Source organism: Thunnus thynnus, chromosome 4 (assembly GCF_963924715.1).
Source record: "Thunnus thynnus chromosome 4, fThuThy2.1, whole genome shotgun sequence".
Classification (NCBI taxonomy): domain Eukaryota; kingdom Metazoa; phylum Chordata; class Actinopteri; order Scombriformes; family Scombridae; genus Thunnus; species Thunnus thynnus.
This window is the reverse complement of record NC_089520.1, coordinates 26,998,169-27,014,201: the sequence shown is the minus strand read 5'-3', so window position 1 is coordinate 27,014,201 and position 16,033 is coordinate 26,998,169. Positions and strand designations below refer to the sequence as shown.

Here is a 16,033-nt window from a genome sequence, read left to right as displayed (position 1 = left end):
TATTCCTCTTAAAAACACATCACTGAGCCACACTGTTGCAATGGGTGACATGTTACTACATTACCATCAACACTGGGAACTGTAGTTTGTTTTTGATTCAATCTCACATACACCATGCTGCTGCCATATACAACAGAAATATTACGTAGCAAGCCAAGTCTGCTGCTTTAAAGAGTCCCAAACAAATGCACTATTCACTCCTGTCAGTGTAATATTAGCAAAAAGCTACAATGCCCAGCATTTTAGGAATTATATATGTCTATGTACATATATATATCCATCATATCATAACTGTACATCCATTATTAGTATATTCATTACAAAGACTACTTGCTTAACAATATAATTTATCATTTGCTTACGCATGAATGAAAGAACTAAGCTTAAAATTACTGTTCATTTTGGGTGCTTACACTCCATGAATCAAATTGTACACAGTCCGCATCAAGAACACTGTCCTGTTCAAGATGTACAACAGCCAACTACTGTGAAGTATTGTTTTACTTCATAGGTTCTGTAATTCTCTCCCATTGTTTGTCTACTTCTCATTCAAAAGTACCAGGCAGGTATGAAAACTGGATGCTGTAGTACTTGGTTTTAGACTATCAGACTAATATTGTTTAGCAGAGTAGGAGGAGTCCTTTCTTTGAGTGTTGTTGACACAGTAGCATGGACAGTTCCTCGAAGAGCAGTGTGTTGTTATATCTCCCTCTTGTGGCTGACCTTGACAACTGTAATTGCTGTCACACTTACAGGAGAACGCACGACACTAAGAATCCTTCACTGAGTGAAACTAAATCTGCATTTTTGCAGACAAAAGAGTTGTAAGAAGAGAATGCTAAAAGAATGTGATTAAACATTAAAGTTCTGATGCAGATATTGAATCCCAATATCAGATCCTAACAAAGGTTGAAGCCGTAACAACGTAACATAAACCAACTTTATGTGCTCTAAAATCGACATTGTTCAAAATAAATTCATACTTTAACCAACCAGCCCTACATGACAGGACATGGTAGGTGTCACTCTCTACATGCAAGCTCCCTTACCATTTCAAGGAAATGAGTTTGCGAGTGAACAGATGGCTCAAGCGACTGAACACCATGAACACCGTCAGGTTTTAGCGAGATCCAGAGTGATGCAATCACTATTCACAGATCTATAATTCATCCATTTACTTAAGCAGTCTAGTCAAAGATCCCATGTAACTATCCACTGACATGCACACACACTCCTAAAGTATTCACAAACCCAGAAATCTGATCTGCACTGTATGTTATAAAAAATAGTACATTACTGGGAAGACTGAGAGAGCCACATCAAATATTAACAGGGGGATTGTAAACACACACACACACACACACACAAGTGAGACAGAGGGTCAAGTAAATAAATAAATAAATCAAAGTCTATGGTGCCCTCCTCACAGGTTACTGTGTTGAGGAGGAAAACTGGTGGGGGAACAGAAAGGCGGAGGGACAAGTAATATCACAGTGTGTTAATGTTTGAAATATCACAACCACCCTTGCAGTGGTATAGACGTTAAGCAGGAGATTCCTACAGATGCTGAAAACTGTTTACTACTTACTTACCATTCTTGTATTGGTTTATTAATAAAATTAAAAACTAGTAAACATAGCACTGCATGGTGTTTGCATGGAGGATGACTGTGTGTGCATGTGCATGGGACTTACCATAGTGTGCTTGGAAGGCTTGGGGCTTGACTACTTGACCGCAGTGGCTGCACATCACCAGGTAGAAGTCGTCCTGTGCGGGACACTGGCCAAATATGGGCATGTCTGTGCACAGGGGAAGAATCAACCAGACAGGGCACAAGTCAAGGAGAGCCAAAAAAATAAATAGATCTGTGTTCACCAGGTGCCCCAGTTGGCAGCAGACTCCACACTGAAATATCTGTCATTTGTTGTCATAACACTGTAATAGCTTGAGATAGGATAATTCCAGTTTGATGGCATAATCGTTTTGCATGACACAACAAACCACAAAAAGGAAAATGGTCTTTTGTTATGTCCTGAGCAGAACTCAGACGTCATTGCAGTGCAAAACACATACATGTCAACGTGTATTTCATGTTAAGACCATCAAAAAACAGATGAGCTCACACAAGGAAACCTTAGGAGCAAAGTCTGTACATGTAAAATTTGTAAATACAGATCACTCCCAAGCACTAGTCCCCATTCATCGTGGAAAACATGTCCTGGTGATAAGAACCAGTCGAGCAAGCAATCCAAAGGTTACCTGCTGTTAAAGAACAATTGTCCCACATTAACACACACTGCATTAACAAAACTTGATCTGTGACTTAAATAACAGGAATATTACAGAGGATTAAAGTTGAATTAGGAAGATTTTTTCCCTATATCATGCTTCCTGTGTTGCCCTTCTAACAGGTAATTTCTCCCAATCTCTTTCACACTCCCTGTGTTAACAGTCTTCATTCACAAAATTCTGGCATCTGTGATTTTTACAGTCAAACCCTCTCTCAATCATGAATTTTATCACCACCATCATCATCATATCTAATTAACCTACATTCTTCCTGCATTCTACGAACTGACTGCTTGGTGGATGCTGACCTTCAAATATCATATATTATATATTTTTATTGATATTTCTTTCTTTTTTTTTAAACCAGCCGTATCCTATTGAATATTCAGGTTTAAGAGTTTAATTTAATATGTGTATACTGCAATTTTATGTTGTATTATTAGATGATACAACAAATCAAAAACATCAAAATCAAAACAGAGATGTTGATGTTCATTACAGCCTGTCAGGTTCTGGAAGTTGCATGTCAAAGTGAGGATGTATTGAAATGCTTAAAATCCAATACTGCAATGCTTATCCAGTAATGCTCGACACGTTCTCATGAGTCAGGACTCATCTGAAACCTCCTCCTCTAAAGCCATCTTATGCTTAACACAAGACGATATTATGGAGTAATAATTAAAGTGTGAACACACACACACACACACAGGGTCATGGACCCCTAAAAACGTTTGACAACTCATACAGCAGCACAGTGCCTCCTTCCATGACTCACTGAAATGACGAGTAACTAGAAAAAAAATGGCTGATTTCAGCGTTGCTTTTCTTCTCTCTGGGGGACACAGAGATCTGAGTTTTTCTATCCTGAAAAGCACAAGACACACGAGTGCAAAGGTACATCAACAGGATGTCTACAGCTCCAGCGTGTCTACCAACCCAATAATCTGAACCGAGCCTCGTGTTTCACAAGACACTCTCGAGCAAATCAGAGGGAAGTGCCGCTCCTCACCAGAATGTGATCAAAATTTACCCCAGCGCAGAGAACCAGAAACCACCTAATTAAGAAGGCTAATTAAGAGATTGCCTGGGGCGTGATGATGAGATGAGCAGAGGAGAGGATACAAGAGGAGAGAAGTGGAGCCCCTCTCGAATACGTACTCTGCCAGGGCCGTCAAGGGTTCTCCAAACATCACTGGCCGAGTCGGGAGGGGATGAGGGCCATTAGGCAAAGACCATATAAAAGGGTCTACCTGCGGGGTTCCCTCTCAGGGAGGTCAGTAGCAGTCTTGCGTGGATGAATTGACAAGCCTGATGCTACTTAATGCATGTCAATTGTCTGAAGCCACTCTGCTAAGTGTCTCCTTCAACAGCGGTGGAGCGAAAAGACCATTTTTTCACAGCGGCTGGGGTCGGCCACAGAGAGGAGGCGAATGTCTTCACTTAAATTATATAGAACTTGAGTAGAAGAGCATGCTGCTGATGTGTACAATCAAGGGTCTGGCTGCTCTGCAGAAGAGAACAAGAGGAGAAACACAATGTGGAGGGTAGAATTCACTGGTTGCTTGTCACAGAAGTGCAATCCATTAGAGCAACGGTTGGAGGCTAGCCTAAAAGTTCTGGCCAACTTTTTGGGTTTACTAGTCTGTTTTCATCTTATTCTCTCTGTGAGCCATTCTCCTGTAGCATTAGCCAATTGAAGTTAAAAGTTACAACTCTACCTTCTCTGAATTCCTTCACTGAAACAGGCCAAGAACTGTGGAGTCGAACAAGCCAACTACATTTCCTCACTGGATCAATAGCAAGGGCGAACGAAACTCATTCCCAAACTACTGATGGTGTTCACTTGGAGTGTTCTCCAAATGGTTTGCTCAACTATAAAAGCAACCCGGCCAGATCCGCTTACCACTCTGCATTCAGCACACTGGCACCGGCTGAACTGTACCGCTAAAATGGCCTGACTTGAAAAGTGGTCTAACGCCGCTGTGTCTGCCCAATTCTCAATCTACCATTTTCTTCTTGTGCAAGGAGGAGATAAAAAGGATAGAGAGAGAAAGGAAGTCAGTGCAGAGGAGAAAGAAACAGAACAACGGAGCAAAGCCAAGAAATGAGCGCGGCAGAGAAAAAACACAAGAGAGAAACAGAGCAGAGAAGCAGGCCGAAGCCTCGGCGAGACAAAGAGAGTGAGCAGAGGACCTGCGCTCGATGAGGAGAAAGCGAGGCTGCGAGCGCGAGACAGAGGACGAGAATGAGAGTCCAGTTAATTTCAGCATCCTCATCCATGGCAGTGATGAATGATCTAGGTGGAATAGTAGCAGCTCTGGCTGCCTCTGAGCAGCACGCACGCTGGCTGAGTCTGACCTGTGGCTGACACTGGCACTACATTTCCCAGCTACCCCGACTGCGACAGTGCTACTGTAAATTCATTAAAAAAAACGGGACAGATGATGAGTTAATTCATCACTCATTATTGCCATACATTTTAACAATGTGTTGTAAATTGTGTTGTAAATGTTGTATGCGTGTTAATCGCCTGTGTGTTTTAGGATGGCGGTGACACCACAGGAGGAATCTGGTGGTGAGTCATTGTGGAGAGGTGTAGTCATCCACTTGTAATACCCCTACTTCTCACACACACACACTGCATGAATATCATTCTACATGCGCACACACTTCTGTCACGAACAGCATGTGTTGATCAGCCCCATGACACAAACAACAGTCACTGACAGACGCTGCTACATGACAGAGACATGTTTCAAGCCAGTTGCACGTCCAGTGATCCAACAGCCTTGAATTTAAAATGACCATTCTTTCTCTGCCTTCCTCTGAAAATGCTTTTCTTGACCTGGAGATACAACAATATGAAAACACGTTCAGACAGTATTTCTTAACCATAAAGCAGACAACATCTGTATAGGTCACACACCACCTCAAAGCGTCCGCAGTCTTAACATATATGTGTATAATGCTATTTTAAATATTCTGTGTTCTGCGCAAGCCTGTAGCAGCCACAACTATGAAATATGAAAGCTCTATTTTTCTTGTCACCGGGAGCCTCTGGGACATTTGCTACTGGAATTGTGCAACGGTCTTAGGGTATGCACACAGGCCACATTGTTGACCAATGCAAATGCAACATTAGATAAGTGCCCTGACAAGTAGCCTGCAATTAACCCTTTCCTTTGCAGCAACACGTGGAGAGGAAGAAAAAAAAAAAAAGAAACCAAAAGCTTGACTCATAATTATGACATCATAAGAGCGGGTCAAAATCATGTGACCTGACTGAGTGCTCCCCTGAATCCCTTTGTGCTTTTCTCATCTTTGCTGATGGTGATTCCTCATTGAGATGTAACTTAAAACAGATATCCTCTTCTGCAAACACATCGTTAAGAACCAGAAACTCATTCCAACACATACATGTGCCTCCCAAATGTTGGACAAAGTCTTCTCCGAAAGGTGTTCTACATTACAAGTCACCCAAATCCAAAACCTGTCAACCTGACAATTATGCACACCACAGTGATTGCTATGTTGTTGAATGTAGAATTACTGATGTGTCTGAAGTTGATCCTCATGGTTTTTTTTTTTTTTTGCTTAATTAGTGCCATTTCTCTCTGCCAAATTACACACACATACACACATAGAATTTTAGAACAACAACAACAGAGAATAAGATTATTTTCACTCTAACCTACTTCACCTACACTCACTTTAGAAATAGAGCCCAAAGAAAATGACAAATCTTAATCTTGGTGTCCTAGTAGCTACAATGACTATCCCATAACAGGAAGGTCACTGCTCATATGTCCTTTAGCTAGGGACAAAAATCCACACAGCAAAATGATTAAAAGTAGCTGTGGATGAAATGCACCAAATAGAAAAATAAATATAACATCTTTGAGGGTACACACTTTTAAAAGTTTGTTCTGCTATCTGCATATAGATAGACATTAGCTCAGCGACATTCAAACTACATTCAGTTTCACAGTGAGAGAAACAAAATTCATTTAACATTCATTCATTTAATTCTCAGTGAATTGAACAGGCTCAACACACCTTGACAACTGGCTCATTCTGATGTCAACCTTAGAGCTTGGTGGGCCTTAAATATGGTGCACGATTGATGATTTGTAATTAAACAAGATGCAATTTTATTGTTTTAACAATATACCTTTGTGGTGAAGCTCATTCTAAACCCGGAATAAATCAGCTAATGTTAACCGAGGTGTAGCAAAGAATGAAACTGCAGTACAAACTAATGTGAAATCATTCTGTGGCTCAGAAGCGAGGTAATGAGTGCTACTGGCATTGTGGACTTTATCACTTAATGTTAGATGATGTCCTTTCTCTTTATTCTGTCATGACTGCACCTTACCCTGTTACTGCTCACTATAAAATGAAACAAAACGTAACGTTCAAAAACACTAACAGCTAAATAACCTACCTTATTGTAGGTCAGAGCTTTAGAGAAACATCCTAGAATAATCCACACACTTAACCTTACCTCATAGTTAAAAGCAGGAGCATAATCACACTAACACACTGTCATCGGATTAATCTGGTTGATTTTTTTTATTTTTTATTCTTGTGATGGCAAACGTTCAGGTTTATATTTGTCAGCCATGCTTGTTAGTGGGTAAGTAGTTTAAAAGACATCAAAACCTTAAAATCTTAATTTTAGCATTTTGTTCAATTTGCTTTCAATATTTTTCAGAATAAACGATTAAAAAAACATCACTGTCAGTCGTGTTTTGTGTGGAGGCAGCATGTGAGATAGGGACATGCCATAATGTGACCTCAGCTAATTTAAATAGAGCTATGATGAAGAGGAGACTTTTAAAAAACGTCTCACTCAACAATAATATTTCCCTTAGGAGATTCTCTTTTTGATCAACTGTACAAGTGTTTTTCTCAATAACTTTCAAATTAGTGCTACCCTTGCTCTTGTATTATGGAGAGACATAAAATATGGTGGAAGTGGATTCTTATGTAAAATGGCAGAAATGTGGATGCTGTTACAAACAATGAAGTCCAGTCACCCACCATTAAAATGCATACTCCTAACAGAATATGACAATGTTATTACTATGTTTGGGGAACATGCTCAACTACAGCCGTTAAGTTATTTTAGGGACAGATGTAAATGTCAACTACCACACGAATAACAGACACATGTTTCACTAATTATATCCGGTTGTACAGTCAATTCAGGACGCGCTTGATGTACAGTAGGTTTGAATTTTGGACGAACGACGCGTATAAAGTGCTTGAATCCATGTGTGTGTGCGTGTGTATGTGTGCAAACCCCCAGAACCAAAATACACCTTTGGCCCTAGACAGAAAAAAACACTCACCTTCTCTGCACAAACGCATGGCTTCTCGATTTTTCCCGAGGTCTTTAAAACTTTCCTCCGATTCAGCACCTGAAAATGAGGCGATCCGACACAGAGACAAATAAATAGTTGCACTTGCTTGCCTGCCTGTGCTGTTGCTACCAGTAGCGTTTCTTCATATTCCACCAAAAAACTGCATGCAATCGGCCAAAAAAAAAAAAAAAAAAAAAAAAAAAAAAAAACACACAGGACTGGCAACTGTCGCGCTCTACCTCGCTTCCACGCGCACATTCGGGACGCTAGGGGACTCACCGTCGTTACCGTGGAGTTTGGCGGCGTCGACCCACTTGCTCCAAGGCTGTCCCAGCATTATTTCTGGACTAGGCAAGGATCTCCGCTCCGCAACAGTCGCCATTGCTGTGGAGCCTTCTCCCCGCTGGATCTGCTGCTGCTTCAGCTGCTGCCTGGCCGCTCGGCGCTGCTCCCCCCTGACGTCATCCTCGGCCCTTTCCGACATTCTTTCCGCTACAATGTAACAACACAAGAGTCAGCGTTGGTCGCGCTCGGGATAGGAGGACTTTTTCACTGATTGACACGGCCAAACCCGTGTGTTGTTTCACCGCACCCGCCCCTCCAAAAAACATCAACAACAACAACAAAAAAAAACCCCTACGTGTGTGGCCACTTCACACGCAACAAGTACAAAGCTTACACAACATATGACATACACCGATTTAATTGGTTGACTGGCAGTTAAACTGAAGGTTTGGCGAGTTAGCTTTAGCTTTCATCTTTTCTTTTTTTTTTCTTTTCTTTTTTTTTTTACATGCAATGCTTGACTGCTTAGCTTGGTGGTTGAACATTTCTTATTGCATATATTTTGATACGTTTGTGCCTGATGAAAACCGAAACGAAACGCTGTACTTTTGTATTTTTTAATATATAAAAGGGGGTATTCTACTGTGTTTAGAGTCCTTGGGAAACAGAAGTGATTAAATATACAAGCTATGGTTCACTTAATGGTTACCCAACAATGTGTATTATTGTATATATAGTAACGACAAATACACATAATAGATATAAATAAGTATGGTATAGTATACTATAGGTTTTGTAAAATAACCCTACAGTAGACCACCTTAAAGTCCCCTTTCACTCAAAAATGGTTTTGTTTCTTGTTCCTTCAGTTGGATGTTTGAGCTTCACTGTACAGAATGATGTATGTGCAGAGTTTGACACTTAAACGGCTGTTTTCACATTCATCTGCTGAAGAGGGAAAGTTTCTCTGTGCTCACTGAAAATCTGAATTAAGGGGTGTAGCTCACAATCATGATTTGTGACATCACAACTAGTTTGGAAGGCGGTCCTGGTCCAGTACACAACTTACATAAGTGTGATGTGGAAACTTGAAGCTTCCAGTGCACATACACTGAGACTTTACAGTGCATTAGGAGACATCTTGTGTCAAGCAGTTAAACTTTTTAAATGAAAAATATTTGCATATTCATAGATTCTGGATGATGAGGGAGAAGAAGTAAATGTAATTTTAATAATTCTAATTAGGTAATTGAAATTTTGTGGAAAACCATATCAGACACAAATTATTATTCAAAGGTGAGCATTTTTATGTGTCTTTATTCTGTCTGGAGGGGATCTTTAACAGGATGCAACTGATGACAGTGTTCCTCACAAACTGCATCATAGCTGCTTGGTTTTCACGGTCTCTTTTAAATGTTCACAATAAAAGTAGTTTCAACCTTCTATCAATTACCAATAATCAAACTTGTGATTTCAGGTAACATAAATAAATAAAATGATAAAACTTGACTGTACACCTTGTTCAATAAATAAGGATGCTCAATGTATAAAGTATAAGCTTACTAAACAGCAGTGTTGGTGTGACACCAGTGAATACTTGATTACTGTCTGCTTCCTGCTTTTGTGATGGCACTGTTAAGTTCTCAACTTCTCACTTTCTCTCCAGACAAAACATATTTAAACATAAAACAAACTATAACTTCACATTTGTGCATGATTTTGCAATAACTGCTAACAAAAAATGTTTGTCTTGTCTTGAGTCCCTGGGTTTGTTTCTTATGCATAACTTAACCAACATACTCTACAAGGAATGTGCATGACAAAATATTTTAATCAATCACTAACTAATCAATCAATGGATTTACCATTAGTGTCAGAGTAATATATATTACATCTTGTCTGTAGATATTTACTTTGATGTGAGGCCTCACACACAAGAAAACAGGACAAACATATTTACAGTTAAGTTGATTTGATCAGTGCCTGATCTATTGCATTAAAGTCAGACTTAAATTATCATCAGTCGATGGTACTGGTTATGAAACTGAATATCTACAATAGAATAATGTGCTAATTAATTAGATTTATGACTGACTTGGACAGATTCCCCATGACATTTTTAAAGCCCACAGTCAGTTATCCACAGTCAAGTTTACTTTCACTTTCAAAATTAAATAAAAAATATTACCCAAATATGCACAAATTCAACTAACAAAAAATGACAAGCAAGAAAATCAAGAAATTTAAGCTCTTCTTGTCTTGTCAAACACAAAATTTAGTGTAGTGACAGCTGATTCTTGTAAAGAGTAATTTACTGACTGGCCTGTCTTGCAAATGGCATAAGTATTTCTAGTCTTCATCTGGTGCTGTTCTATTTTATATGAAGGATGTTCTACATGATTCTATTAAACCATTTTTCTTTTCCATTTCATATCATCTGAAATTCTCAAGACACAACCATCTGTCAGTTTGACAGAATAACAAGGCCAGTTTAAGCAGCCTTCTACGCTGTTTTTTCTGATATCCAATGGATGATGTCTTTAAAAAAATATCCTCTTAATAAATAGTAGAAATGTTTTCCCAGCTGGCATGTACCCCGAAGAACCTTGAGCAAAAATTACCTTGGCCTTTTTTTTGTTCAAAAGTTGTCTTCAGACCAACACTAAATTTACAAAAAAGACAAATACAAATACAAATACAAATTAAGAAGCTTGTCCTGAATATGGTTGTCAGTGTCTCACAGGCCCAAGTTATGTTTTTATTTCTTCTGCTCTGTATTTATTAAATATACAGAGCAGAAGAAATAAACTGGGGTGTATTTATATTTATTAAATATAAATACACCCCAGTCATAAGTTGGTCCATCGTATTAAACTGTTCAAAAAGATGTGAACACTCCCAACACCACTACTGACTCAGAAAATCTAGCTCTATCGGTTCATACGATGGGGATGTTGAGTCTCTGAATTTCTTCATGATGACGACTGGCAGCAACAGTTAAAATGGTCAAAATGTAGACCAAAGAAAAACATGGATGCTTTGACATTACTCACAGGTTTCTGTAGTAATGGCTTGAAGCTTGGATTTGGGTTTACAATCTGTCATCATTTTTATCAGTTACTGGACCCCACAAATCTAAATCTGGCAACTGGTTGGAATATACAGTACTGTGCAAAAGTTTTAGGTACTTTTGATGTTTAGATTCTTATCCATCACAAAATACCATCAGAAAGGCCACTGATCAGTCCAAACTTTATTTGGCAGCATGACGATGACCCCAAACATACAGCCAGAGTCAGAAAAAAATATCTATTGACAAGAAGAACAAGGCCCCCACAGAGTCCTGGTCTCAACATCATGGAGTCAGTCCATGATTACAAGAAGAGACAGAAGCAACTGAGACGCCTAAATCCACAGTAGAACTGTAGCAACTTCTCCAAGATGCAGGAACCACCGACCTGCCAAGTATCTGAAAATCTGTGTGCAGGTGTACCAAGGAGGACTGGTGTTGTTTTTAAAGTAAAGTGTCATCACACCAAATATTGATTTAGGTTTTTTATCTTTACTGCACTTTGTATGATAATTAATAAATAAAAACTATTCATGGCATTATTTTGAAATATATGAAAGCATCTTCACTTTACTTGAAGTGCTTAAAACCTTTGCACAGTACTGTATATTCACGTTCAAGGTACCTGTTTGGTCAATGACATTTTACTCAACTAGATAGCTGGATACGTACAACTAGTGTGCAAACACAACAAGCACACTGCCAGATACTGTTGCACAACAGTGACAACGCATGAAAAGTTAAGGATTTTAGCTTTAAGCACCTTGTTATTTTCTTTTGAAACATACTATAAAATGAAGTTTGCATAATATTCATCAAACAGTGTGTCAACACACAGCAGAGATTTAAACTGGCTCTTCTATATTAAATAAGTGGTATACACAATGTTGTATTTTTGTGTATACCACTGATTTAATAAATAAATTTCATAAGATGTAATTGTGGGAAAGAACACAAAACATGAACAGTTGTCTTTCAAGAAGCATGCACAGTGAGTCTATTTCACTGTAATGTGTAATTCACCCATTTAGCCACCCCCACAAATCAGAAAACACTTGGGTGAGATTTTGTAGTATTGGTTGTTTGAAGACTAGCCAAGGCCTTTCTTTCACTGGCAGTCAAGTATTAGCCTACACTAGCAAACCATTTCATATATGACATACTGATGCCTTATTATTCCTCCGTCTACAGTGAGTAGCAGTGACTTTTGCTCTGGGATGGGACCAGAAATGTAGTGGGTCTTTAAAAAGCATCACAAATTCTTAATCTTAAACAAACAGAAATCACAGGGTTTCCTCAACTGCCCCTTTTAGATGTGTGATTAAAAGCAGCGACATTGCAAATAACGGCAAAAACAAATATGTAATTATTTTTACAAACTGCATGTACAAACCAATCTGATAATATACATTTAATGATGAGAAAAATAGAGACCCCTGTACAATATAATGCAGCTAAATACCAAAACTGTATACTTTTTGGAATTTGTAATGCTGGACTTTTGTATTATATTTAAAAGAAAGGTGTTTTTAATGTTTTGTCCATACATACACAAAGTGAAATGAACACATAATCGATCAAATAAACACCTACCCTGCAATATATCCTATCCAATAAAGCATCAGTACAAACTGGAGCCTCAGTGGGCAAAACCAGTTTGACGGAGTCCCAACAAAAAGGGAATTATGAATATTTCACCAAGGCAACATTTATTGTTGGAAGGCTGCACTGCAACTGCATTGCATTTAAGGAGTTTTTATTTTCCTAGTAAGGGGGCTTATAACAATGAGACAGAGAAGCTACCTCTCTTCCGGCACACTCACACTACAGAGTACAGAGTAAAAATCTGACATTAAGAAGGAAGAGTATACTGTACATGGAAAAAGTAGTAGTGTGTTTTTATCCCTTAGTTTCTGATATCCGTAAACAGGCAAAAAAATTGTTTTTGTACAAGTTTAAAATAATTTGAAGAAAAAGCTAAGTAAAAAGGTAACAGGGTTATGCCACAATTGCTATATGTCTCAAAGTAAGTGATATCTGTAAGCATGTCACAACTGCTTATAATTATTGTCTAACTACAGAAAACACTAACTGACATTAGAGTGTCATAATAAGAAGCTGTGTGCTCTTACCTCAGCAAATAAGAAAAAAGGAACTTATTTTTAACTCAATCAGCCGATCCTCATCAGTTTGGGTGGTCACTGGCTGCCACACACACTGGAGAGGAAGTCTGGAGGCACACACATATTGAGGGAAGATGAGTCAGTATCAGGTTCTCTGTTTTGTTATGTCTTAATCAGTGAATATGGAATTATAGGACTATGTTTGGAAGGTAACACTGTCCTCTCTAGGCCTTGTCATGGAGTTCTTCACCACTATGCAGTAATCCAATCCATTAAGCACCATCCCAAACCACCCTGCCCCAAAGTAAATCCCTTTTAAAGACTGAGACTATACCCTTTTAATTATTATTTTTGATTACCATTACCTTTTGTTGTTTTAACTGATGCAAGACATACAGTAATATAGTCATAAAGGTAGCCAATGACTTCTTGTTACTTGCATGTTTGAGCTTCACTGTGCAGAATGATCTATGTGCAGAGTTTGACACTAGAAGGCTGTTTTCACATTCATCTGCTGAAGGTGGAAAGTTTCTCTGTGCTCTCCGAAAATCAGAGTTTAAGGCATGTACCTACAAGTATGATTTGTGACATCACATCTAGTTTGGAGCCCATCATGGGCATCTACGTGACTGACACAGCTGTGATGTGGAAAGTTGAAGCCTCTAGTGCACAAACACTGAGAATGGACTTTTCAGTGAAGTAGGAGACATTGTGTGTCAAGCAGTTAAACTTTAGAAATTAAAAATATTTGCATATTCATAGATTCTGGAATTTTTAATGAGGGAGAAGTAGGATATGTTTAATGAGATAACTTCTTTTTGTGGAAAAAAACAGACACAGACACACATTAGTTTAGTTTTGTTTAAATTTGCATATTACTTCAAAAGTTGTTCATCAAAAGTTTTTGCTGTAGCCTATTAAATTGAACCAGGACCAAAACGAACTCAACCTCAACTCAATTTCTCAAATTTAAGTTATGCAACGTTTTTGACTTGTGAACACAACTTGCCGTATTCAGTGGAAACTAATTGTATATTATTTGGAATTAAGCTATCAGGAGTCTCACCTGAATTCAAAGTGCATTATCAACATATTTGCTATGTTGTATGTTACAACTGCATGAGAAAAGCTGCAACAATTAATAGATAAGTCTATTAATCGATTGGTCAATCGACAAAAAAATAATCATCAACTATATTCATAATAAATTAATTTTTAAAGTAAAAATGAACATAATTTTTAGAAACTGTGACATAATTTTTAAAATTGTTTTTAAGTATTTATTAAATAATCGATTTATTCAGAAGGTGACCGGCATATTAATCAATAATGAAAATAATAATTAGCTGCAGCCCTATGCATGAGAATGGACAGAAGTTTCATTCTCAGGTCTGGATTATACTTTTATTAAACTACAGCAGAAGGCAATAATGGAGAAATAAGCACGTCTCCAAGTCCAAGACTCCAGGTCATGTCAAGGCACTTAAATCTAAATATTTTAATTGTAACCCATCTATGGAAAGCATAAGAAATAAAGACCAGACAACTTGTAAATGCTGAAAGCTATGTTGGGCAAAGCTGACTGTGGCAGCCAACATCACGTGGAAGTAATATGATATATCCAGAATGAAACCTCTCAGTCCCACAGTTCGCCTAAGGTGTAAACAACAAACCTTTCTCACAGCAGACATTTTGACTTGCCTTACTGTAGTAGGGAAAGCTAAAGCGTAACTAATAACATTAAAGATGGCTCCATTCCATTCAGACAGGCCAGTAAACCAGTTCTGAACATCCATTTTTATGTACACATGTGAAAAGTAAAATAATGTCATACAAAAACAGCAACTGTTAAACACTGTATGTTGTGCTTCCGACCATGGACCTGTCTAAATCTATGGGTAATTGCGCTTCAAAGGAAACAAAAGCTCTAAACTTTTTCTTTAATCATTATTATTTGGGTGAAAGGAAAGGACCAATATTTCGATATAATATATGTCACCAAAAGAGACCATAGACTGTTTTCAAAGTAGTTGTGCTGCCTGGTCAAAGACCGTCTTCACTGGTAAACTCAGTGTGTCCCAAACACATAAACATCTGGTTTAAGTCCTGCTCTGTTAGAGTTCACTCTGGCTATCCTGAAGCTACAGTATGTAGTCAAACAATAACCAATAGACCTCTGTCACAGCACACATTTTGACTTGCCAAACACAGATGTAACTAATAACACTAATAATTACAAAATTCTACTTGCACATGTTCAGTGCAGTCAGTACTGTTGTAATGGGGGGTTTGTATAATTGGCTCCCTAACCTGTCATACAATATCGATGTGAATATTATCAAACACCATTAAAACAGAAAGTAACTAATTTGGATTAATAGTCATTGCTTAATTCATGACACATTGCTTTTTTCGTTAGCAACAAAAATATGTCACCATGAGGATATCTTTCCAATATTGATATACAGTATATCACAATATAGCATATGTATGCAAAAATCAAATAAAAATAATCATTTGATGTTCAATACAATCAACTGTGGTCGACTGTTCACTGCTCATATCGAACAAAACTCCTCACAAATGTAAAGGCAGAACTTTAACAAGTCTATTTCTTAGTTATAATGAAAATTAACTTAAAACGAGTAATTTGGACAACAGAAACTTGAAAAACCATGACACAATATGATCACAGCATCACGAAACAATTTCATGGAAAGTCAACAAAAGATTATGTTAAACTGTCATCCAGCCCTTATAAAAATCTATCTACGACTATAACTTTGATATCAGCGTTGAGTGTATTGTATACACTATAACATTGTTCTGCCAAACAAATATAGTCTCTTATCTCTCCCCCCTCTTCTCCTATCTTGCACTATAAACAAGCCACTGTCTGT

General features: G+C 38.1%; 1 protein-coding gene across 2 annotated transcripts in view; it reads right to left on the bottom strand.

The window, feature by feature from the left end:
* The window catches only part of LOC137181916 (ataxin-7), a 28,952-nt gene that overhangs the window by 12,236 nt on the left and 683 nt on the right, over positions 1 to 16,033 (bottom strand). The window contains exons 2-5 of one of the 2 annotated variants that reach the window (XM_067588029.1): positions 13,143 to 13,240; positions 7,935 to 8,147; positions 7,644 to 7,712; positions 1,695 to 1,799 (exon numbers count right to left, since the gene is read on the bottom strand). In XM_067588029.1, the coding sequence (XP_067444130.1) occupies positions 1,695 to 1,799; positions 7,644 to 7,712; positions 7,935 to 8,139 (379 nt within the window). In that variant the 5' untranslated portion in view covers positions 8,140 to 8,147; positions 13,143 to 13,240. The remainder of the gene's footprint in view (positions 1 to 1,694; positions 1,800 to 7,643; positions 7,713 to 7,934; positions 8,148 to 13,142; positions 13,241 to 16,033) is intronic. The other variant, XM_067588030.1, reaches the window with a different exon arrangement.